A 27,432-nucleotide genomic window follows, 5' to 3' on the forward strand; every position below is an offset into this window, starting at 1 on the left:
TCTTAGCTAAAGCCATTCAATCAGATAATGGTCACGAGACTGAGACATCAAGTTGACGGTTTTACGATTTAATCATATTTTTCCACAAGCTCGGAACTCTCCGTCACCATTTTTTTAAAACTCGTAGGTATCTGGTTAAACTTTCAAATGTATCCTTACTTGTCACATTTTGAAATTTTTGTTCCCCTTTTTTCGTGACCGAGTGAATAGTAGAAAATAATTTATGAGAAAAACCAGAACCCTTGTGAAGAGTGTTTTCGACTCGATGACTGCTCTTCGGCAAAAATCCTGAAAAGGAAATGGAGCAAAGATAAGTCCACCCGCAGTAGAACGACTATGTTTAAGGTCCCGGGTTCTTTTTCTAGCATAGGGGAAATTAAATAATGTTTTTTGAAGTGGTCTTTCATTGTTATATTTCAAAGCCTCGGATTGGTATAAAGAGCATAAGACTAATCGCCTTACCTTACATGTAAATAAAAAGATCCAGACAAGCTGCTATTGAAGTACCACCACAGTTCTCTAAGCATCTACTAAGTGCAAATTAGGAAAAAACGAACATAATTATTTATAAAGTGTTTAACATTATTTAAAGATATTTAATAAATGTGGGCATGATTATTTTTTTTTATTATACGATCTAAATTATTGTTATAATGTTCTCAAAAATACATTTAAAAAAAAGATAATGTAAAGATACCTTTGTAAAGATGCATTTTTTTTCTTTCTATAAACTTTATATTATATGCTGGTCATAGTTCTAAATTGTGGGGAAGAAATACAAAAAAGGTAATTCTTAAAAAATATTTATTTATTCATAAAAAACCTCTCGATGAACAATTCAAGTAATTACATTATCACTTTTTATTTTTTTTTCAAATATTATTGTATGTTAATTAATTTCTCAAATATTTAAAGATATAATATACAACAAATAATATCTTTGTATTATTATTTTATTTCAACCATTAATGACAAACTGAAAATAATTTTAAAAATAGTATTCCATTACGAGTATTATATACATAATATTTATATTATTATGGAAGAATAATGCAAGAAACAGTTTTTATTTATGTACAATCTGCTGAATGGTCACCCCAGGAAGGCGCATGCAGTGAGAAGAACGGAAAACTTCCCCGATATTTCAGGATATTTCAGGAATGATATTAGACTGGCTTTGTCGGTTACCGGCCTCGGATGAACAAAGCCACGCTGAGTCTGAAAAACAAACAAATTTCAGGATCTTTTGTAAAACTTTTCATCCGCGAAATCTCATCCCCTTGACAAGTGTATTACTATACATATAGCTCGACTTGTACGTTTGAATACAAGTTCCTTTAGATGAAAACTTCGGCCATGTCAATAACGTTCTCTACATTATAACGGTTCCATAGCTTGGGTGCCGATTCTGTTCATGAATAGGTTCGTAGACTCAAAGCTTTAAGATTTGCGGGCAATTTCAAGCTCAAAAATGGATCAACTTTTGTTTAAAAAACTTATTTCTCATCTGATGATAATAATTAAATTTACGTACTTGTACAAATACATAAAATACTTTCTGTAACTGAAATATACATATAAAAATTTTAAATTGCGTTATATATATTATGATATAAATTCGAGTTTTTTAAAAAGAAAATCTGTTTTTCTATTGTATATAATATAATAAATATCTTGACTAAATATTATTAATATTTAAAGCAGTAACTTTATGTTTTAATGTTATGTTATGTTTCTTTAACTAAATGTTTTTAAATATCTGTATGTAACCACTTACCGACTTTTCTATGTCTACCGGTTTCAAGACGTACCCGTCTCTTTGTCAGGACAACAATTTAACCAACATGCAAACCAACATGCAAAACCCACTGTACACCTTCACCATAGTTGTTGCACAAAAATATAAAACCAAAACGAGATGCATTTTAATAAGCACATGCACTGATAAGAACAAACTATTCTTAAAAAACTGACAACTATTTCTTAAACAACAAAGAATATTTTCATCATTTAATCAGTACATGTTTGTCTTTATCAGTGCACGTGCTTATTAAAATGCATGTCGTGTTGGTTTCATATTTTTGTGCAACAACCATGGTGAAGGTGTATAGTGGGTTTTGCATGTTGGTTTAATTTTTGTCCTGACGAAGAAACGGGTATGTCTTGAAACCGGTAGACATAGAAAAGGCGGTAATTGGTTATACACAAATATTTTATAACATTTTGTCAATATCTTGACACTTGAAAAAGAGTAATTAAATAAGAACGAGGACGATTTTAAATTATGATCCACCTGATTTATCCAAGTGAACGTTTATTGTATAATAATAATATTTTTTGTATGGAAATTGATTTTTATTTTTAAAAATAAATTAAAACTTTGTTACCTCAGAAAAAATATGGGAATTTATTTTCAGAATTATCATTTTTCTTATATTTCATATTTATTTATAAAAAAGTGATGGTTTCATGTTTTTAAAACTCTTTTTTTTTAACTCACCCTATTATTATTTTATGAACAGATATGTAGCAGGCTCCCGCTGCGCCAACAGATTTACCCGTATTAGGTAACACAGCCACACCTAAATAAGAGAAAAAACAAATTAATACTCCGTGACATAGTAAAACATAAATCTGCATCGAAATGTCCTGAGGGGAGTTTGTATAATTGATGCTTTACGATTCAACAAAATTTCATAAAACTTTCTTAATAAAAACGGAGAAATACACGTGGTTGGAGAAAAAAAATATAAGAGTGAGATTAATGAACAAATTTGCAAAGAAAAATTTTATTCAAATTTAGAGACATCTCAAAAATCTAAACAATTGTTCTCCAATTTCCTTTGAAAGGTAAAGATAGTTTACAAAGCTATGTTCTTTCCATAATTTGCTTCCCATCTAAATTTGAAACTTTTTTTTTTCTGGAAGTATGTTTGTATCGTTTTTTCATTTTTTAATACCATTTTTTTAGGTGGTTTGGATAGCATTACAAGGTCCAAAGTACTTTTTATATACGGAAAAATAACTCACAAAATTACTCCCGATATCTATTTAAAATACTTAATTTAATATTTGAATTTATTTGTCCCTTTTTTTGTATCAACTTAATATATAATAATTAATAATATTTGTAATTCATAGTTTAATAGTAAACTTTATATATTTTTATTTCTTCTCTATTGCATTTATAGTTGTGAGTGTTTTTTCTAAATTTAAAATCAAGCTTTAGTGAGCGTTCATATTAAAAACAAAGTTTTTACACAAACTTTTTTGTTTAACAAGGAAAAACGCCAATAATTAAATTAAAAACATGGCAAATTAAAAATTGCTCATTGGTGAATGAATTAATTTTAAGCAGATACTTACAAGTGTTTAAAACAAAATCACGAAGTTCTGTTCATTCTTGGGAAGGAAAAGTTGAAGTTGTTTGAAGAGATCAACAAAGTTTGTATCCACTTGAACTGGATTAGAGTATTGCTTGCATTATTTAGCTTAAGGTTTGTAAGAGATGTAAGAAGGGAGGATTTCTGGTATCAATCTTTCCCTCAAAACCTTTTTCGCGATTTGTGGAAATCTCCGAAAAAATCTTTTGGTCCTTTTGCGAGACATTCGAAAAGGTGTTATACTTGGGAATTCTTTATTTACTGTTAACTACTCCGCACACTGAGACATTTTGAATACATATTTACTTTACATTACGCACTAATGTTTTATATGGTTTCAAACATTTTAAGGAATGGGATGTGGAAGTGTAGCCATTTATGAGACTTATGATAACTCGTGTCACGCACGGAAGGTTTCTGGTTTGATTCCCGGTGAGAACACATTTTTTTTTCTCAACCCAGTTCTGTATACAGTATAGATTCACCACTTTAATTGAGCCTCCTGGCCTATTGTGGTGCAAAATTATTTGGTTTATTTTGTGTATCAATGAAGGGATTTGTGTAATTACGCCGTGTAACATTAATTATTCTGCCAATGTTTAAATGTGTACTTTTTCCACATCTTTTTTTTTTGAAAATCCGTAAATGTCAACATTTTTATTTCAAAAAAATCTATATATAATGAAATATTTACCGTAAACTTTACTTTTGAAGAAATCACTTTTTATTTGTGTTTGTAAATGTATTCGGTGGTTACGTAAAATCTAACAGTACCCACAACACTTCGTTTACTGTAAGACGAAAAACAAACCTTAAAGTGATAATAGTGCTCAAACTCAATGAGCTAATGGAGGAATACGACTGCCTTCCACTTTAAAGTTTAATATCACCATCAAAATCTGAAGAACTTTAAAATACACTTAAGATGAACTAAAATATTCACGAAATTAAAATTAAGTTTCTATGGCAAGACCAATCTTCAATATTTAGCGACTAATTTTATCAAATCTCAATGTGATTTTAAGCGTCTGTTAATTAAATTAAATGTTTTAATATGACGATGAAAACGTTTAATGTAATAAAATAATTAAAATGCATAAAATTGATATCTGAGATAGAAATGAAGTTTATCTAGTGCTTGTATAAGACTAGAATTTTATTAAGAAAAATTTGCTGTTCAAATTTGATTCCAAGTGTTTTTACTTAAAAAAAATTTTTGCTTCTTAACTAAAAAAATTAGAAAATCAAAAATGAAAAGGAGCGGCCCCTTAAAATTTGAATTTAATCTGGTAGTTGTTAAAAATATTTGATTTTAAAAAGAATTGCTATGTTTATTTGAACATTCAATAGGTTTCAAATGATGTTTTTTTTTTGTTTGGCCAAAATTATTTTATTCAAATGAAATTACAATTGTAGTGAAAACATTTATAAAACATATCAAAATGTACATATATTAGGCAACAGGCCAGTTACTATTTGAGTTTAAATATTGCAAATGTTAACGGAAGGAATCATTTGCTCTAATGAAAGTTGAACTGTCAAATATGAATGCCATTTAAGGCGATATTACGTTTTGTAACGAAGCGTAGAAATAAATAAATAAAATCAATACTTACTGCAGGACAATATATTTTTTTTTCTAATGAAAGTTAGACATTTTATTTATTTTGTGTGAAATCTATTTATTGTCATTTTTACGGTTTTAAAGGTATTTAGTGAAAGAAATAAAAAAATAAAAAAAATAAATAAAAGAGGGAAGTGAATTTTTTTAACTTAAAACTCGCAAAACGTTTTTAGTTTTTTATGATCATGTACTCATTTCACGCATATTTTCAGTTTTATTTTTACTTTTTCATACCATAGATAAAAATATTTATGGTCTTATGATTCACCTAAATATTTCAATTTTGGGGGCCATTATAGGAGTTGTAAATAACTCACTATTGGAAAACGGGAATCACTTTGTACTAGAGCAGGGTTCGAACCTCAAACATTTTATCTGTGAGTACGCGACACGATTGTCGTGATCACATTATAGGCTCCACCTCATACAACTACTTCACGAGAAAGAGAATATTGTATAAACCAAGAATCTTTTTTTTTTTTTTAATTTGCTAGTGTTAGGATAAACATAGCTAATAAAATGTTTAAAAACATAGATAGAATATCTAAGTCTGTCATAATTTTCTTCAATATTGTTAGATTAGTCTATTTAAGTCAGTCTTACGTCTTACGTTATGTCCTAATGTTAAATACTCTATTAATATATCATTTTTTCTTTAGCATATCTAACGTTTATAGGTTTTATTCTAAAACACAATGTCAATACTAGATGAAAGGGCTGACAATTTTGAATTGTAAAAATGTATAAATAGCGTTTTTTTGTAATTGGGGGAAAGGAGACTCCGATTTAGCCACTATTTGATCACAGTGATACATTTATTGGCTTTAATAGCAGTCATTTTATATTTTCTGATAATATATTTTAGCCTAGATAATATTGATTTTGCACGGAATATTCGAATCACCGATGTTTTGACTCGAATATTAAAGAACAGAAAAAAAGATCATTGGTTGAAAAAAATAGTTTAGACTACTCTCCTGCCACCTTTTAATCTGTAAGTCATTGAATAAAACAATGGTCACTGAAGCTAACACAATTTGTTTAAAAAAAAACACAACTTTCTGCAAAAACCTGTTTTGATTAATTAAATCTTTTGGCGTCATTTTCAAAGTACGATTACATAATAGGTATTTTTTTAAAATATTAACGACAGTTTGTTTTTAATTTTTGCTTTGTTTCATAATATGTAGTTACTGGGAAATTAGAAAAAGGTGATTTTGCTGAGCATGTGTATTTGATTGATCAAAAATTGACAATACTGCAGTGAGGGATACAATAAAAGCTTTTAAAGTTTCTTTGTTTTGTTATTTTCACGGTTTGATTGTGAAGAAATATTAAATTTTCGCTCAGTTAGTTTTAAAAAATTGATATTGATATGCGAAACTCAAGAAAGACTCAAGTCTTTATGAACAGTTTCGGGAAAAGGGTGGATGCTTTCATTGTATGTAGTTAAAAATTCAACACTATAACATATGCGACAACTATTCATGATCTTCTCAAATCAAGAGCTTAAACGCGACGCGCGACGCTGTCACTAAGGACGCCGAGGAAACAAGTTTTTTACCGTAAAGTTGTCCTGTACATCTACATAATAACTTCGCTCATAAATAATAAAATCATAAACTGATGTCGCATCTCCAGTGAGACCTACGTAACGTGCACTTTACAAACTGCATACTAAATGTACCGCAACGAGCACTTTCGTATTTGGTTTGCTCCCAGATACTCAAAAGCTCATCTGTTTAATGGATTACGGTTTACTACGGTTATGAAGAACATTCATAAAACGGTTACTCGCAATATACATAAATAACTCCTACTCAGCTTTACTAACTCCTAATTTATTAACTTAGTTAAGGTTATGATCGGTCATTTTTTGTTGTAGTATGTAACATAAATAAGGGTTCTTGTTTTCATAGTACTTTAAATATCTGCGCATAGAAATCGATAAAAAACAATTCCGTTATCTGGCAATAACTTGATAACTTAGTTAAACATAGAGCAGTTTGATGCAATTCAATTTTATCGACGCACCGACGCTGAACATAGAGAAGTTATTATTTGCAAGAGGTTTATTATCATCGATGTCATAATACCGTTAATTTATTTCCATATACTTAGTTGATGGGTTAAATTTTTTTTTTGATTGTCTTGACAAATAAGCTTATGGTGCACAGTCGCCTTTGCCCAGAATGATCAGGCGGGTGAACGATCATCAAGATCTTGATTATTATGGTGTAAGAATGTCTTTCTTTACAAATCAGCTAAAGAATCTGTATAGTTAGCCTATGCTTTTTACTTAATCTAAAAAATCTATCATCTGTCTTTGCTGCTTATTTCTGTTCCTTATATTTTTTTATTCCTTTGTAAAAATTTCTTTTAATTGTAATGTTTATAATGGACTTTGTCCGTAAATAAATAAATAAATAAATAAATAAATTAATTAATTTTTGCGTCACGGAAATGTCAATGAGGTAGTTCAGTGTTTTTTTATTGATTAATTAATATACTATTAAATTAAGCCAAAAAATACATTTTGAAATTTTTATGTATCGTATTATAAGCACTATGATTTTTCAAAGTTTTGTTTTTCTGAAATAACTCCGCGTGTGACATCAGAGTTTTTTTCCGCTTATTCTCATTCAATTCTTCCCATTGGTCCATCCATGGCAAGCCAACCGAAAAACCTTCCGAAGCTCTCATATCATAGGTTGATTCATGCGAACCAGTGACGTCATTCAAAGTAGTCCGTTTTTATTAAAATGTTTTTTTTTTGTACATTTTAAGGAAACTTTGCACTACAATTTAACGCTCCACGATCAAGGAAACATTGATTGTCTCCAATTTCCCGTAGGGCTAAAGTTCTTCATTGTTGCTGGATTAGGAATTGCCTCCAGAAGAGTTGTTCCTGTTTAATGACCAACAAAAATTTAGATGAAGATAAATAATAATAATATTTGAAAAGCATCTACCAATAAATAACCTTTTAAAATGAGTACCGGAAACTATCTCTATGAAATCTAATGCAATGCGAACTGCAACTGTTATTTTCTAGGTTTCTTCTCTGAGTGTAAATATTTCACATGAAACACTAACATCAAATAGTTTTACGATACGTTTAACTACACCCTTTTAAGTTTATATGACAATATTTCCTTCCGGGGTACAATGTTATTGTTTACAAAATAGTTTTATTGAATATAAAAGTAAGTGAAAATACAATTTGACCGTGTTTTAAGAGTCCCGGTGAGTGTAAGAGGAGAGTAGATAGGTATTCAGCTCACTTCGTGTGAAGGAATCCAATATATTTTTATTATCATCTCTATGAAGGGTGTCATAGCTATAAATTCCTAAAGGGTGCCATCTTCTGTTGTTAGATTGTTCGATCAAAACGAATAATGGAACTTATATTTTCTAAGCACGAAACATTTTTTAACTCTTTATTTATCGCAAGGCTGACACGGGTTCAATTTAATATACGTAACAGGAAAGTTCGCTTATCTGATAAACATTTGAGGGGTCTGTAAAAAAAGGGAATCAATCATATTGTAATCAATTTAAATGTTTGAACATACTAAAATAGAAATAAAAAGCGGATTGTATGCAAAAAAAATAATATTTTGCAAATAATAGCCGTTAAAGACAATGAGTGCAAGAGAAAGAACGTAATCGATTAAATTAATCTTAAGTTATATTTTTTACCCATACACAGGTAATTATTTTGTTTTCTAAAACAAACAAATAAAATTGATGAACCGAAAATGTTAGTTGTAAATATTATAACCCTTTTAAAATTTACTTTTCACCGTTTTTATAAATAGACCAATGGATTTTTTTGATGTTATATACTTTGAAAAAAACTATTTTACATATTTTACAAAAGCCTTTATTGAAAATTACAAATTAATTAGAGAATTAATGACACATTTTTTTTAGAAAAATATGAACACATTTCGTGTGTACTTAAAATTTTATACACATCAATTCGCTTATCGTATATCTTAATCATCGTACAACAAAAAGGTAAGATACGCAGCGGTTAGTGTACTGAAGCAGTGCTCTATATACTTTTTAGTGTGGAAATGGAATAATGATGATAATGAATCGATGATTATAAATAAAAAAATAAAAAAATATTTTGCAAATAGAAAACTGAAAGGAGGGCTATTTGTCTTTTTTTCAAGTAAGAAATACATTGACTAATTGTAAAGAGTGACGGGTCTAGCAACATGAAGTATCTTGAATGTAATCTACGTATGTAAATATGTCCAGTTTTCTGTCATGGTTCTATTATAAAATTAAAATAAAACAAAATGACTTTGCTAACAAGTTGTGTGAAAGAATATAATCATCCATCATTCCATTGCTCACCAATGAGATTACCGTGCAGCACATGCACCGCCACCGTGGCGTTGGCGTAGCTGGCGGGGGGCTGGTCGGGCGTCGCGCCCCCGGGGGCCGGGCCGCCGCCCGGCCACGGGAAGGCCCCGCACGTGTACGTGCCGGCGTGCGCGCGCGTCACCTGCTCCACCACCAGCGTGCACGTCGCGCTGTCCGCCCCCGTCACGTTACAGCTGGCGAACAAATAATACATTACATTTATGAAAATAATATTACACAATAATTTAAATAAAACTATCAGTGAAATTCCTCGGTTGAGTTTTACTTTGTTTTATTTGACCAACGAGCTCTTTCGCCTACGAAAGCATCTTCAGGACTGATAAATTGCTCTTGGACTTGGATAACATGGTTTGCAAAGTACCGGGTCAAGATGACCCTTTGCTTTTTCATATAGGACTGGTAAATTGTGTACAACATTTTCAACTGTTTTACTATTTTTATTACAAACTCAATTTTTTTTTTATACTTTATACAAGCTTTTACCGGCGGGTTTGCTCGTATTAGGGATAAATTAGTTGATTGATTCGTTTTATAGTTTAACAGTTAGAATTTTCCCTATTAAATGTTATATTTTTTTAGAATACAAAGTATCCTGTATCGATTGACGGTCCTTTGACCTTCACTATGCAACAAATAAATGACGGTTCATTAGTCAAGAGCGATGTACAAATTATCGTTATTCCCTTAAGTATTAACACATTTTAATTTTTTTTTCCTGAGAGAACGTTTTTTTTTTTGGAATTAAATGTAGCTGATAGCACTGATGAGCTCTTTGGATTTTTTTTTTTGCAAAAAATCACGTTGATCGGTTGCGGCACAAAATATATTTAAATAAACAAAAAAGCACACTTCCACTTTTTGTTTAAAAATATTTATTCAGAATAAAACATATTTATTTTTTCATATTTTGTTTCCATTTTAAACTATAATTAATAAACAGATAATGTGACCTTACTGGGGTTACCCGTGCCGAGGACACTTAACAATATACTTTTTTATTTTTTTTTTACATTTCAGAATAAACAAAGAAGAATTGATAAGCAGAGATAAATAAAAATAAATGTTCAGACAGTTTTAAACGCTACCTAGTTATGTTTACAATTAATTTATCTATATCTTTATTATTTTTATTACAAAACGCTCCATAAAAAAACAAAAACAAAACATAATCTATACATTTGTGGAGTAGTTGATCAATATTGGTTTGGGCAAATGAGACAATCCATTTGACTTTTACCTAGCTCCACCATCCATATGTACACAATGTTACAGCTAAATACGTTTTCCATTAAGAATTTTTTAACTCAGTTTTGTTAATATAATGGGGAGTGACGTCTTACAATTATGTGTTTATTTTATTTTTGATTGGTAAATATTTTCAGGATAAAATACCAACTACAAAAAAAAAATCGGCGTTTTTAATCAGTGCTACACAAAAAACAACTGTAAATCTAAGTTTCGACTTATTTCTCTAATATGTTGTATTCCTGGCTGCACGCTTTTCTCTGTTCATTTTATTTTAAAAAAATATTCCTCTGTAAGTAAATGATGTTTTGCTGTAGATGTTTTTGATTTTAGAATTAAGGTGTTACTAATAGTTCTAGGTCACGTTTTGTGACGTATAAATACTACTTTTTATGTTGTTTTTATTTTATTTTATTTTATTTGGGATTTTTACAGCTATTACATAAACAAAATAATTAGAAAAATCTTAACAATACTAAAGCCAATTAAAAAAATCCACTGTAAATATAATGACACATAATATATAAGAAAAGAAGTTTAGTAATTGTATTTGTGTGACGTTTGTATTCATGTGTATGTGAATGTGTGTATGCGTGAATGAATGAGGGAGAGGATACATGTGCGTGTTGGAATGAATGAGGGAGAGGGTGGGCAAGTATGAAAAAAATAATTGTTTAAAACTTGTAAATTGTATTAAAAATGGCACAATAAAGAGCTTAGTAAAAAGTTAGAAACCTTTTTGTTAAAATTCAAATGACGAAATGATATAAATTGTATTTTTTTTTAAAGTATATTAAATTTCAAAACCGTATTTTGAAGAAAAAAAAAAGCATTTTATTTTAAAATTTAACTGATACACATCGAATGAATAATGTGCGACGAGTCCTATACTATACAGTAGGTAACCACAAAATGCAGTAAATACGAAATAATGACAACAATACAACAATTTATGGACATGAAGTGAACAATTATTTTTTAAAAACGATTTTATATCTACATAGAACCCTGAATTTCTTAAACAATTCTACAGTGGGAAAAGTAGATGTTTTTTTATTAATATAACATTTAATTATTTTTTTTTATCTTTTCGACCGGTAAAATATGTTTTAAAAGCACTACACTAAGCGATTATTCTATACCATAATATGGATTGGGCGTATGCAAAGTAAATTGACTTTTTTGTTTTTCTAAAATCTATTCATTTTTTAATAAAATAAATACATTTGGTCATTTTTTTATTATATTTTCAATACTCGGCTACTTCCATTTTATATTTTTATTAATATGGATGTTTACTTCTCTGTCATAAAAATGAATATATTGTGCTAATTTAATATGTTACGATTTGCATTTTCCATTATGTTTCTCTATTTACCTAGCTGGAAGCAGGGGATTAGAATCCCCCATAGACCTATTTTAATTTGATAACTCGAGTGTCGTTAAAGCTATTTGGCTTACATTATTTGCAATTGCGAAAATAACAGAAAGGAGCATTTAACTCTTTTTATTTTGAAATTTTCAAATCGTTTAATATTAAAACAAAAAAAGACACGTAAATAAAACAAGATTTGATCTCGCATTATATACATTAGCATTTGGCAAACTAAAAAAAATGAATAAAATACACGAATGAGTAAAATATGTGTACGTGTAAACATGAATAAATTATTGCACGATCATAAACACTTCCAAATTTTTATTCTCGTGACGCCATACAAGTAGGCGCTGGGGTCGTTTGGTCCCTTCATTTGGATCATTCATAGAGGTTAAAAATTCTCCATGTGTTCTTTCCCCACATTTTAAACTACAAATATTGCTTAATCATAATTTCGGTCCAATAACAAACTTTCCTTAAGTAAAAATAAATTGTTTTGAAAACTATTTGTAATTTTACCTAAATATAACACTGATATTTCAACAAAAGAAACCCTCTGATAACCATATCTATTATGGTTATTTAAATCAATATTTCACCATGATGTTGTTTTTTTGTTTGAAAATATGCAAATATTTTCTTGTTTATGGCATTGAACTGAATTTTACTGTTATTTGTAAATTTTGTGTGGTTTTAGTGGCATTATTCTGAGTGTCAATTTTTTTTTTATTACATTTAAATTGCTCCGAACAGCAAAAAATAAATTGTGATGCTCAAAAGTGCCGTAATTTACCATTTTGATTGGGTCTCCTGGTCCATGAAAAAAAATTTGTCTAATAAAAATGGATATTTTTAAGCAGTATTTAGCGTAAGAATGTGTAATAAAGCATACTTAACTACCACAATACATAAACTACAAAATTTGATTCAATATTTTTGATTGCATTTTTTAGTGTACAAAAATTTTGCCTGAATATCACCAAGTACGGTAAAATACTAACATGATGAAATACCGATGATTTCATATATTATATTAATAGACTTAGTCCTATGTATATGTAAAGACCCTTTTTTGTAATTAAACCTTTTCCAATATATCACGGCCTGTTAGTTGAATAGAAAAGCAAGAAATAAGGGTTGAAGTTTTTTTTTTACAAGAGCTTTCTACCGGTGTATGGCACACAAACACGTTACCTTAAATTAGTTTGCCTCTTTAAGGAGTTTTATTTGACAGAAAATTCGACTTAAGGTAAAAATCCAAGATATTTTTTTCGGCTTATAAGCGAAAAACTTAATTTTTCCAAAAACATATTTTACAATGGCAAAAAAAAACATAATACTCATACTTTGTACAATTGCTAAAATCCAATATTTCAACAAGCGTATGAGTATTTTTTTCAATAAATAACAATATTTTCACAGTTTTCATTACCATTTAAAAAATGTGATATAAATCTATTTAGACACGGTGTAGAACCACTGTATTACATTAAGCAAAATATGTCATATTTTAAAACACAGTTTGGTATTTCAAAACAAAAACTGAACTAAAATTAATACTATTTTATTTCCTATTTTCCATAATTAGTGTAAATAATCATATTATTTGGGTCTGTCATTATAAAAAACGACATCATGATTTAAAAATAATAATAGAGATATAATATATCACGTCTGGTATTCTGTGTAAACTCGTGTGACATCATAGCTAACCAAAGGTTTGCGATATTTTAAATATATAGGCAAAATACTAGATTTTACTATCAAGGGGTAAAAATAGGCAGCACTAATATGTGTAATTAGTTAAATTCAGATTTTTTTCCGTTAATTTAGGAATCATTTTTTGGTAGTCATAAAAAATACTGGGGTAGGAAAATCGGGAATACGTTGTTATATAGAAATTTTGATGTCCTAATATACACTCATCTGGAAACCACAAAACTGTTTAAATCATTTTTTTTATTTTAATGTATCCAAATTAAGTGTAAAATTACAAATGTTTTGTACAAACACAATAATTAATAACGTTTTGACCTCTCAAATTAAGTATAAACTTGTGTTTAGAGAGGAGATAGTTTTACATTTTTTTTAATATTAAAAAAAATGTATTTGATTTACATTTCATATTAACTATCTCAAACAGGTTCCATAAAATTAGATAACATATTTTAAAATATTAATAATTTTCTACTTTATTAAGTTCTGGATAGATTGGGTATCATGTGTTTTTTTTTTTAATCAAAATTTAAACGTTTTAATATTTTAAATCGATTTTAAGATTTCTTGCAGACTATTAAAGTTTAACATATTAATAAATTATCTGAAGTTGCAATTTTATTACATTTATGTAAAATTAAATTATGTTTTAAGACATTTGTAAATCAGGGGTTTTTTTTCATTGAAAGTTTGTACAATGTGTGCTTTTAAAGATGTCATTAATTTAAGGTACATCAAGTACTTTAAACATTAATTTGAAGGGTTCGTTCTTAATTTGTATAAGACCACAACTCACATATAAACGCATATGTATTTTAGTTATGTAGTTATTTAAATATATTTTTAAATATTATGTTGAATATTACGTTGAACAGCACAAAGCTCAAAAATTTAAGGATATTAAAAAAGACTATGGAAGATACGTGGAGATAATGCTTTTATAAATTATCTTACCATTAAAAAGGTACAAGTCGGGCTTTTTGCTATTTTGAGTTTTTGATAACATTTGAAACTCCATTTTATAACACAAAAGGGAAACGGGTGATAGTTAAATTATTCCTCATTCATATAATTTTAATGCGATTTAACATTTGGACTTAAGTTAATATTTGTAAAAAAGTGTCGAAAAAAAGACCTAATTCGAGTTGTGCCTTCTTGTGATTATTTTTTCATCAAATTTGTAACATGGAAAAGGGGAACAAGTCGACAAGCACTAGCAGTGTCATAGCTTGGCCATAAGAGGCAATGCAATAACATTCATTTTTGATATAGTAAAAGGCCATATCTTTTGTTAAACTCCATCCTTACGCCGCGCCACCTTAAATTGCCACTCAGCTATTTAAAGCTAAATGAATCTAAAAATTGTGGCCTAAGTGCCCTTAGTGCTAATAAAATTGAAGTCATGGAAGAAAAATAACAAGGAAGAAGAGCAATTGTCTTAAGTATATATAAAAATGTAATTTTTACAAGCAATGAATATGTCAACTCATAAACAACCCTCGATTGAAATATATTCCATTATTAAAAATAAAAAAATGTAAATAATTTATTTTGGAATGGTTAAAAATCCATCAAATATTATTTTTTGCACTACAACTGGTCAAGAGGCCCAGAGAGAATAATACCAGATATTTGATTTCAATGCACTGTTCATGTGCTTTGTAGCTGCAAGACGTGCTGTAATTTAGATCCTTAATATAATAATTATTTTTTAGTATGACCACTTTACAAATTTACTAATTAGCTCAATGTTAATTTTTGTAAATTTATTGATTATTTTAAGTAGCTAGAATTTCACTCGTCTATGCACTTTGTAACTACAAGACGATAAGTAATCTAGCTTCGATAGATAAATTTTGTCAAATATCGAAATTTAGTTAACGGGATCTCGAATTCCAAAAGTCCATGCGCTCAGTAGCTGCGAGACTTGTTGTAATCTAACTCTATTATTATAAATTTGTTTTTTTTTTTTTTTAAATATCACTTAAACTCCAATCTTCATGTCAAATAAAATAAAAATATAAACATGTAAATAAAGGCTAGATTCCTTACTGTCCATGCGCTTTGTTGCTGCAAAACGTGCTGTAATCTAGCTCCTTTGTATCATCATTATAATAATTTAATCGGAGACGAGGAACTAGAATTTTAACCGTCCATGTGCTCTGTAGCTGCATGACGTGCTGGGATATTTATTTAGTGTACAACGCCATTTAGGTGAATTTCACAAAAATGGGGCTTTATTAATTATCCAAATATAAATATATATTAGGCTCTAGGAGTACGCAATTAAAACAGCGGTACTGTAAAATTACGCCATGCCGACTCATGCCCCTTTTACGTGTCGCCAAAGATTTATTCCAAGAAAATCACTTTACACGTGATGGGGTTGCGACTTGTTAAATTATATTTCCATCGAGAAACTTCCTACGGCTAGTTAATAAAGTCGTAAATAATAATTATTGAGAAACTAAGGACCTCTTTAGAGTGAAGCAAAGATTCAAGGATTAGGGTTTACACTATAGTGAGCATCAAATGGAAATCTGCTTTGCATTTACTAAGTATTTGTTTAATGGTAAAAGAGTTTGCTCTTAATTCTAAGTACTAAAAGTAAAAATAACAAGGCATTTACGTGACATAATCTATTTTTGATTTGGAGATAATCTTAACCCAAATGTATTAATCTAATACTAATTATTACTGTACGCCTCGTGATAGTAGTAAGACTTCAACGCCACCCCGTTTGAGGTCTAGCATTTGATCTTCAGATGATTAAAATTTTTTTTTGCAGCACATTATAATATAATATAATATGAATACTTTAAATTTGAAACTCATCCTACCGTCACGTAACAAATAATGATGGAAACACACTTTTTTACTTACGTTATGGACTGTATTATTAGGTGAGAAATAAATAAGATAAGAAAAATAAACCACATACCGCCCTTTAAAATATAATGGATTGGGTCAAATCTTCGAAGTATTTCAATACTATTGTAAAGATAGATACGTAAACACATTTATATGCTGATGATTTGCAATTGTATATTTACTTCGAGCCCGTCGACATTGTTGAAACACATATAGTAATGTCACTTACACTCAAGCATATCTCTTCATGGACAAAAAAACATGGACTTCTCATAAATCCAACAAAGACACAAATTGTACTTGTTGGTAGTAAACAAATGTATTCAAAGGTGAATTTTTCCACACTTCCTCTTTTCAAAATAGATGGTACAGAAATTCCATCTATGACTTCAGTCAAAAACTTAGGTAATATCATTCATAAGCATTTAGGGTGGCACGATCAGGTTAACGAAGTTAGTCGTAAACTTTATAGCAGTTTGCACTCACTTAAAAGATTACAGAATTTCTTGCCAATTAATGTTAAGCAAACATTAGTCCAGAGCTTACTTCTTCCACTCCTTGACTACGCGGATGTATGTTATCCAGATGCTAGCTCTGAATTGCGTGATAAGTTAGAACGATTGCAGAATATTTGTATTCGTGATATCTTTAATCTTCGCAAATTTGACCATCTAACTGAGTATCGCACGCAACTACACTGGCTTAGTATCAGGCATAGAAGAAACATTCACATTCTACCACTTCTTCACAAATTTTAAAATAATCCCACTTCGCCTGTTTATCTGAGAGAGCTCATCCAACCTCTTTCACAACAGGGAATATCTCTTCGTTCTGGTAACGAGAGAACCCTTTTAATACCCTGTCATCGCTCTAATTTTTTTTGCCTCCTCTTTCACGAATGTTAGAGACGCCCCTTTTTTATTAACATTTAAGTCAAGATTGAAATGTCACTATCTAAATATTTAAATTGTTCCTTTATCCTTCTTCTTTCTTTCCCATCCCCTTTCCTCTCTTCATAGTATAATGTTATTTTTTTTATATATATATTAATTTTTGTTAATCTTTGCTTTTAATTTTTGTATAAAATTGTAAGATTCAATATGTCCATGTATTTATAATTTTCTCAAACTGAACGGTTTGGGTAGGTAGAAAGAAATTGCCTTAAGGCAATATGCCCGCCCTTATCTGTATATTAATTGTGTATGTATATAAAGTGTCAAAAAATAATAATAAAAAAATCATAGCTTGTATGCGAAGAAACGGAGATCTACACAGTACACACCACCCTATGTGGTGTTCTTTTGCCAACCGTGTTTTTGAAATTGGATGTAAATAAAAAAGGCGCTCACCTGATACCCTCCGAGAGGAGTGCAGTTCCTCTCCACCAAGCCAGGAGTTCGGGAGGCTGGAGTAGCTGGACTGCTGAGCAGGTGAGCTGTAAGGAACTCCCGGCCTTGTAGTAGCGCTCCACCACGGCGCGCCCGCTCTCGTCCCAAATGCTCACTTCGGGACCTGTCAAAGACGATGTCTTGTTATCAATACGATACACTTTTTGTATTATCCTAGTTTTCGGAGAAATCAACATCAATGCGTCTGTGATTTTATTTTATCTTATAAAAACAATTATCTTCATGTACGTAGTGTAAATGTATCACTCTTATTTTTCATGCTTATATTCTCACATATAGCAATTGTAAAAAATTTTTTTTTTTTATATCGTGTAAGTTTATTTTTATTTATCCCAATAAAAAAATATATCAGGATCTTCCACGGAGAACTTTCACCGACAACCTTCAAAGTTAGTAACAGGTACTTAAAGCACTTTAGGTCGTATGGTAATGTCACGGACTCCCAATCGGAGAATCGAGGTTTTATTCGGAATCTATTAACTTGATTCCCATTAAGCACGGTTATTTGCAACTAGATTAAAACAAATTATGTAAATAATCAAATATTTTTTGAATTATTTGTCCCGAAATATAAAATAAATCGTATGAATTATCACAATATGGAAAGTAAATAAGTTACTTTACTAAGCCTATGTGGATGTAAATAGATGTAACTTAAAGATATAAATTATCGAGAATAGGAAGAAACTATTAATATAATTTGTGTCATATGTAATGAGAATTGAATTTTATTGTATCTGTACCGAATTAAGGGCAAGGGCTTATTATTTTATGAGAATTTCAAAGCAATCCACCATTGAAACAATATTTATCATGTTTACATTATTTAATATTTTGCATTTTTATACAAGTTTAGTATTTATTGACCCGCTTACTAGTATGGTGTATTGATAACACGTATGCCTTTAACGAATATTTGTGTTTCCAACTAAGCCAACCAAATTTCTCCAATTAGTTTTTTTTATAATCAACGCCGGCTGTACTAGGTAACTAATGGTTTAAAATTTAAACGATTAAAAAAAATTATACACGATTTGATACCTATGTTTATCTTCTGTATATATATAATTCTTCTGTACGTGTGATGTCACCGTACTCCTCCTAAACGGCTTAACCGATTTACATGCGGTTTTCAGATAAATATAGATCTTTGCACTGTGCGTGTTCGTAGATATTAAAATCTTCAATCAAATATGTAGAAAAGAAGTTGGGAGCATAAATGTTTTATTCGTCAATCTACCAGGGTTACATTTGAGGAGAATGCATTTGCAAAAAAATGGAAAGATGTTGTTTTTTGTACATAAAAAAGGTTTATTTGAATGTTTACAAACAGCATTTATTTTGTGGATCTCAATCAGATTCTTTCCTAAAATTCCTTTAAATTTCTACCCATTTATTTTTTTTGGTGGATTTTTGGTAAACACTAAAATAATATTCAATTCAATACATTTTTAAAAATCGTATTTTTGTTGGTAAAACGACCGGAGTCTGACATTTCCAAAAAGAATGCCATATTTGAAAAAAAAATATTTTATGTTTTAGAATTCAACCATAAACAAGTACCTAAGTACCTACTTGAATACAATATTTGAATAAAAACAATTTTTAGTTTTGGAATTCAATCACAAACAAGTACCTAGGTACCTACGTATTAATGAAAAGTATTTTGCCAACGTTCGCGCAGGACAACGTCAGTCGGGTCCGCTAGTACACATATAAAACATAATATTGTCATGGAGCGTAAATTTTTACTAATTAAAATATAATGCCAGCATCGCGCATCATGAACTTACTCATTCTTAAGATTAAACTGTTTGTTTCCTTATGTTTATTAAGGCAATGAATCTTAATTTGAATATCATTACGTGGAGCTCATTTTGCGGAAGCAAATGTATCACAGTTGACGCGTTACTTGAGAAGCGAAATAAGGTTAAGATTGTCTCTCACACTTTGAAGAAAGTTGTAATTGGCTGGAGAATAAAAAAGGCACAAAGTTCCGCAGAAGAAATAAACATCTGAGAGTAACTCCGCAAGCCATAAGTCATAAATATGACGCTAGCTACTCACTTTATTGCAAACAATCTACTAGTTTTTTTTATGGAACCACCCGGAAGTGGTTCGTTTCCACAGACTGTGAATTATAAATCTGTTTATACTCTAACAAACAAGTAAATTAATAACACAACGTATATAATATAATTTATTTCGATAACTACACTTTACTGTTTTCTATGCGATTTTGAGATTCGTTTTCACATCATATTTATCATATTGTTATACGAGTTGAACGCATTTCGGTGCAAAATCTCATCAACAAATAACGTTTCTTATTAATTTTCTGTTTGTAATTTAAGACAAATGTGGAAATTCCTCAATTTATTATACGAGTAGTTATAAATAACTGCCGTTTATTGAGCAATAATCATTTTTACTAAATGTTATTAAATATTTGTATACAACAACTTAGCGACTTTTTTATGTCTACCGGTTTCTAGGCGTACAGGTCTCTTTGTCAGGGCACAAATTAAACCAAAATGCAAACCAACATGCAAAACCCACTATACACCTTCACCATAGTTGTTGCACAAACATATAAAACCAACACGACATGCATTTTAATAAGCACATGCTCTGATAAGGACAAACATGCACTAATTAAATTATGGAAATATTCTCTTGTTTGAGATTTAATGAAAAAAGTAGATGGGATGGAGGGAGAGGATAAGCTTAATAGGTTTTATTTATTATTCAATATTCATTTATTCAATTCAGATACCCGTGTTAGTAAAAAAAATGCATCTGAAATGCTTATAAATAAAATATTACCCCGTGTGTATTGGCAATACATAATTATTCACCGGATATTTTATCAAAACTGTGATTTCCGTAACACTGTTATAGGGTCTGGTTAGTTGTTGTTTCAACTTTTGTATAAGATTACAATGTTATTTGTTTATTTGAAAAAAATAAAAAATATTTCCTTCCATAATAGCGTAAGAATGGAGATTATCTATTTACTCAAAAAAACTTCTAAAACTGGGAATTTTATCCGACCACAATTGTCTTTATTATCTACATTTTTTGTAACGACATGACTTTTTATTAAGTTAGCCTTGGATCAAATTATATTACAATTTATTTGAACGTAATTTATTGTAATTGCCAATATCTTTGTTTGGATTGTTTGATCGGAATTGCTTGGATATCTAGCGGGATCAAGTTCATCTCGGAATTAATTGAGGGTATTTGTGTCTGGAGTTTCCTTCACCACTTCTAGAGGGCTAACCGATCAATAAATCTCACGATCTTTGTTTTGATACCATTTCAGATAATAATCATATTATATTTATCAGATAGCTGTCATCAATGGTTCTTCGTTTTCATTCCCTGACAAATATTAGACTTACTGTTGTTGAATGTACAAAACACGGACATTTTGCAAAAAACTGTTTCAGTTAAACAAATAAACTCTTATACAACAGGTTCGGTATACGTATACATTATACAAAATGATTTAAGAAAAATAAATCAAATTGTAACCTAGTGGAACAAAGTATATTGAATTGACTTCAACCACATTTAAAAAGCAAAAACAAACGCAGGGCAGTCAAAAACACTTTGCGATGGACTTAAATATTACAATTACTTACTCTAGTAGTAGTGTTATTAAAAATTATGAACTCTAATTTTTCAAAATTGTTTTATATTTAGTTATATAGTAACATAGATATTTTTTTTTTTTTCTATAACAATAAAATTTTAAACATTTGGTCAATGTTTGAACTGTTACTTCCAGAAAAGAAACTAGTCCTTGTGCTTGAAAAGTGGAACGCTGTAAAAGTTATTTAGTAATTTGAAGTTTTGAAATTTTGAATAAACATGAGAAAAGAAAAACAGAAAATTATATTACAGTTATACTGATTAAAAAAGAATTTCATTTCAATTGGGGGAAAAAAAAAAATTAAAATTATTCTCGATTTTATTAAGTAATAAATTCGTTTTAAAAAAATTTGTTAATTGAGGGGGTTATTTTTTATTTCTTTGAAAACAAAAATGTTTTGAAATAAAAAAAAATAAAAAAAATAATTAATTCAACGAGAATCGTCATTTATGTGAGTTCGTGACGAGGTATGAAAAAGAGAACAGAAGGAATGATCAGTGTGTAGGCTTTTTCCAGGCTTGCCTACGTTACTGATCCTCAGGTTTGCCAACTTTGCAAGTCTCTCGTCCGTCTTATCCAGTACCTACTTTGAGGCACCATAACTCTGTTTCGAGAATATAAACAGCAAACAAAAGGAGATTACAATGGTTTCACCTTGTCCACAGAATTAATGAATATCGTATTCTTATAAAATTCTTTATACCACTCCGGAAAGCAGACTAATATTAAAATGGCTAGTTGATGTGTAAAGTGATATGAGAGCAATATGGCTGATGAGTTGGAGAAGAGCTGCGGGGTGCAGGGTGCCGAGTGCAGGGAGGAATGAAGACAGACTCCGGGGGAGGCCAGGACGCGCAAGGAACTGCACGGCCATTGATGATAATGATAAACAACTAAATCTTCCTCGGTATGCTCACAATATCAAAAAATATTTGTTTTAAGTAACGTTTTGTCATTTCTACGCCTACAGACAGTTAACACAAAAGTGATATAAAAAATATCTATAGAAATGGCAATATCTCTGATCGTTTGTCACTAATGGAATTTAATTATTTTTTAACGATATTTGATCAATAATATTGTGGTTATATCTCAATCAAAACTGGCGTTTAATTTCGTTTTATTAAAAAGTATTTCCCAAATATCTCTGATATATTTATGAAATAGGTCAAAGTAATAAAAATGTCTTTAATTGAACGTATATTTTAAATGAAATATTGTAATTTCACACTCTTTATGGGTGATTTCGTAATACGCCATTATCAGTTATAATATACATTTATATATGGTTAAATGTTTTTTTTTTTATTTGATTAGAACCTTTACTGACTAGTTACACTATTATTTATATAAAAATGTAAATAATATGAAACCGAAAACCGTAAACTGCAATAAATAATGAAGAACGTATTTTAATGGTGGCTTTTTCTTACATTTTACTAGTTTAATCTTTTACTTTCTAAAACTGCTCCATATGTCTATTAATATAATTGAATTTCCTTAAAATATATATTTGTGTAATGCTGACTACAAACATTAACATTAAAACAAGAGACGCACTTAGGGATACGAGTAATTAATGAATAAACTCACCGCTTTTTGAATTTTTGTGGGTACGTGAGTAAATAAATCTTAATTCTTTTGTATACATGCCGGGGATAATGAAGTTAAATACATTTTTCCTACTGATTGAAAATATTTAGCTGTCAAAAGATCTTTTTGTGGGTTATGGATTTTATGTGCGGTAGGCATATTTTAAAATCCCAGAAAATTTAAAATCTGGGAATATAAATTACTTGTCCCAATAAAAACATCCAGTCTAGAAATAAAAATTTCCTTTGAGTTAAAAAACATTACAACAACAAACAGGAATAACCTTTTTCATAATTTTTATAAAGGCATTTTGAAATTCGTGAGAGGATTTACTTTCAGGTTTTGAAAAGAAAATACGTTCATTACTTAAGGGAGAGGATCAAATATTTTATGCTCAAAATTAATAAATAATGGTTCATATAAAAACTTGAATCTCGTTTTATCCAATTAAGGGTAAAAAAGAAAATGATTGAATAAGAATTTTCATTATATCCGGCGTCTATGGTAATATCACATATCATTTTAATTTTAATGATCCTATTTTTTTTAAATTACTTTAATTTTACCCTGAGTATATTTTGCGGCAAGTTTAAACCGAATTAACTTAACAATAGAAACTACTCAGTTTTCCACTTGGATTACAGGCTTTTGTGCGAGAATTGGAAGGGTACCTATACTTTTACACCAAATCATTGAATTTAATGCCATTCTTTGTTATATAAGTATGTACATAATAAATGTTTATTCTCTGGCGCCTAGGTATGTGAGATTAAAATGTCATTAAAATTGAGAAAAAAAGTTAAAATGCAATTTCAAAAAACACTTGTAGCATTAATGGTGGAAATTTTTTATTTATTTAATTTATTTAATAGTTATTATAAATACAAACGTCTTTAATTTTTAATTTAATCTGGACATTTGCGTTTCTAAATTATTGTATGATATATTGGCATGCTTATGATTGCATGTATCACCCAAATTTACCAATACAAATAAGGTTATTCATGAATGTATTGCCTTTTTTGTTTTTTTTTAAATTAAAATAAGTATATTTAGATAAAGGTTCGTAAAATGAAGGAATAATTATAAATATTAACCGACGGAAAAAAAGTCAAAATAAAAATGAAGGAAAAAAAACATAAAACGTTAACATTTCAAACAGTTGAGAACTAAATAAAAAAAATGTTAATGAACTTGATAAAAAGAAACAAAATAAATCAAAACAACATAAGTTAAACTTTTGATGTAATTATATAAAATTTCTGGTAAATATAACAAATAATAAAAGTGAAAAGATGTGTGTTCGTGTAATTATAAAATTAGTTATATATCTGCTTCTGTCAATATTTCTATGACTTTTGACTTAAATTTACATTAATTTTCATGAAAAATATTAGCCTCAGTAAACCTTAAGTTATATTGCTCGCATATTCTTGGTATTGTAGATTGGTTTAAATAGTTTTTTGATGTGTTGTATGTGAAGCAGAAGATTTTTCCTTGTCGGTCTAGATGGCACACGAAATGGAAGACTTTTAGGTAGATTCAATAGACTTTTTTGTTAGTTAATTTATACAAAAACAAATCATATTACATTATTCTTCAACTTTGAAGAGAGTTTATTCTACGGTACTGTAAATTTTTAGCATCGTTAGAGAAGTTACAGTTTAACCGGTAGTTGACATTTTGAAATAGTTTTTGTTGGACCCTTTTTAGTTTATTAATACTTACATTATATTCTAGCTGGGAAAAAAATAAATCTATCGAATTCATCATCTACGCTTGCATCTACCTATTTATGCTCAATGGAGCATAAGGAACAATGTTTTTTTTTATCATCTGTTACATACAGATTAGTTGATCATTATTTAGAATCAGCTACTAGTCCTAGAACAGTAGAATATTACTGTATAAAACCATATTTAATGCAAATATCTTATGTCAACCCAGCCGAAAATTGACCCCAGGCCCTCAAGAATGATAGGCAAATGCACCAATCACTACACTACGAGGCCGAATTATCCTCACTTAATCTGCAATCAAGATTAGCCGTCGAGCCGTTAACATTTTTCCAGGATACTGGTACTTTTTTCCAAACACAGCTATTCTTCATTTGCCCGGAAATAGAAAAACAGAATAAATAAAAAATGGAAAGTTTTCTTCGTTGTCCATCTTGGAAACTAATCAAATATAATAAGTTTACGTTCACTTTCCCCTTTCCAACATTTTCCTTCATACTTTCATTTATTTATTTATTTTATTTAACTCTTCTTATACATATACAGTTTATATACATATTAGGGCGGGCATACTGCCTTAATGCTATTTCTTCCTACCTACCCAAACCGTTCAATTTGGGAAAATTACAGGTACATTGACATATTGAATCTTACAATATCAAAAAAATAAAAATACACAAAAAATATTACTATGAAGAGAGGAAAGGGGATGGGAAGTAAATAATAAGGATAACGGAACAAGTAAGGTATTTAAATAGTAACATATCAATCTTGACTTAAATGTTAATAAAAAAGGGGCGTCTCTAACATTAGTGGGTAGATTATTCCACAATCGAGCCGCTACTACAGTGAAAGAGGAGGCAAGAAAATTAGAGCAATAAAAGGGTATTAAAAGGGTTCTCTCGTTACTAGAACAAAGAGATAGTCCGTATTGTAATAGAGGTTGGAAGAGCTCATATAGAATATTGTGAAAAAGTGATAAAATGTGAATGTTTCTTCTATGCCTGACACTGAGCCAGTGTAGTTGCGAAGATCAAAGATGTATCGTATATTAGGCGACCTCCGTGGTGTAGTGGTCAAGACGCTTGACTCACAAACGGAAAGTTCCGGGTTCGATTCCCAATGAGAACACAAAAAAAAATAAATGTGATTTTCTCAAGCCTGGGTGTTCTGTGTCGTAATTCACCACTATAATTGGGCCTCCTGGTCTGTTGTGGTGCAAAAAAAAAAAAAAATACAAAACAAACATTTGGCAATTATTCTAACTTATCAAGTAATTCAGAGTTAGCATCTGGATAACATACATCCGCATAGTCAAGGAGTGGAAGAAGTAAACTCTGGACCAATGTTTGCTATACGTTAATTGGCAAGAAATTCTGTAATCTTTTAAGTGAGTGCAAACTGCTATAAAGTTTACGACTAATTTCGTTAACCTGATCGCGCCACCCTTAATGCTTATGAATGATAATACCTAAGTTTTTGACTGAAATTATGAATGGAATATCTGTATATTCTATTTGAAAAAGAGGAAGTGTAAAAAAAAATCATTTTTGAATACATTTTTTTGAATACACAACAAGAGCAATTTGGGTTTTTGTTATTCTTATGAGAAGTCCATGTTTTTTTGTCCATGAAGAGATATGCTCGACTGCAAGTGACAATACTTTATGTGTATCGACAATGTCTAAGGGTTTGAAATGAATATGCAATTGCAAATCATCGGCATCTAAATGGTACGAACAAGGGAGGTTTTTTGTTATTGGATTGATGAAAAGGGAAAATGAAAGTGGAGAAAGTACTCCCTCTTGTGGCACACCGGCGGTAAGATCAATCCAATCTGAAAGAACGTCTGGCACTTAAACGCATTGTCGATGGCCGCATTAATATGTTAAAAATCAATTTATAGAAAATGCAGATAGATTTAAGGACTTAAATCTAGCAAGAAGCAGATCAAAACCAACAGAGTTAAAAGCACTACTAAAATCAAGTAGGGCCAAATTCATTGCTTGTCTAATATCGTCAGTTATTTTGACTAAGACGGTAGAAGTGCTGTGTCCAGCAAGAAAACCAGATTGCAGAGGATCAAGTTGATTATAGAGTGTCAAATAACAATTTATTTGTTTGTAAGCTATTCGTTCAATTATCTCTAGTAAATCATCACGCATGGAAATGAAATGTTCAAACCATGTAAATATAGAGAATGACGAACGGTAATATGGAATTCAACTACCTTTAGTCAGATCGGCGAATCACTTAACCTAGGCAATGACAGACCATATAATATGTATTTGTATGTTCGTTTTGAATCAACGTGCGCGTGCTGTCATATCTACCATGTCTTATTGTTGACATTACATTGTATTCACTGCATTTTGTGATTACCTTTTGTATTGTATGGGACTCGTTGCACATTAT

The 27,432-nt window shown here is 29.9% G+C and overlaps 1 protein-coding gene across 1 annotated transcript; it reads right to left on the reverse strand.

Moving 5' to 3' along the window:
- Positions 1-869: 869 nt before the first annotated feature.
- On the reverse strand, positions 870-19,824 carry LOC148278702 (uncharacterized). The gene is made up of 5 exons (XM_088230996.1): positions 19,821-19,824; positions 17,968-18,130; positions 9,379-9,581; positions 2,501-2,582; positions 870-1,218 (listed from the first exon to the last, which is right to left on the reverse strand). Exons 1-5 carry the CDS (start codon positions 19,822-19,824, stop codon positions 1,185-1,187), a joined length of 486 nt encoding a protein of 161 aa, XP_088087122.1. The 3' UTR covers positions 870-1,184.
- Positions 19,825-27,432: the final 7,608 nt, after the last annotated feature.

The sequence above is a fragment of the Micrasema longulum genome, unplaced genomic scaffold (genome assembly GCF_059751315.1).
Source record: "Micrasema longulum isolate JH-2025_06_02 unplaced genomic scaffold, ASM5975131v1 h1tg000839l, whole genome shotgun sequence".
NCBI lineage: Eukaryota > Metazoa > Arthropoda > Insecta > Trichoptera > Brachycentridae > Micrasema > Micrasema longulum.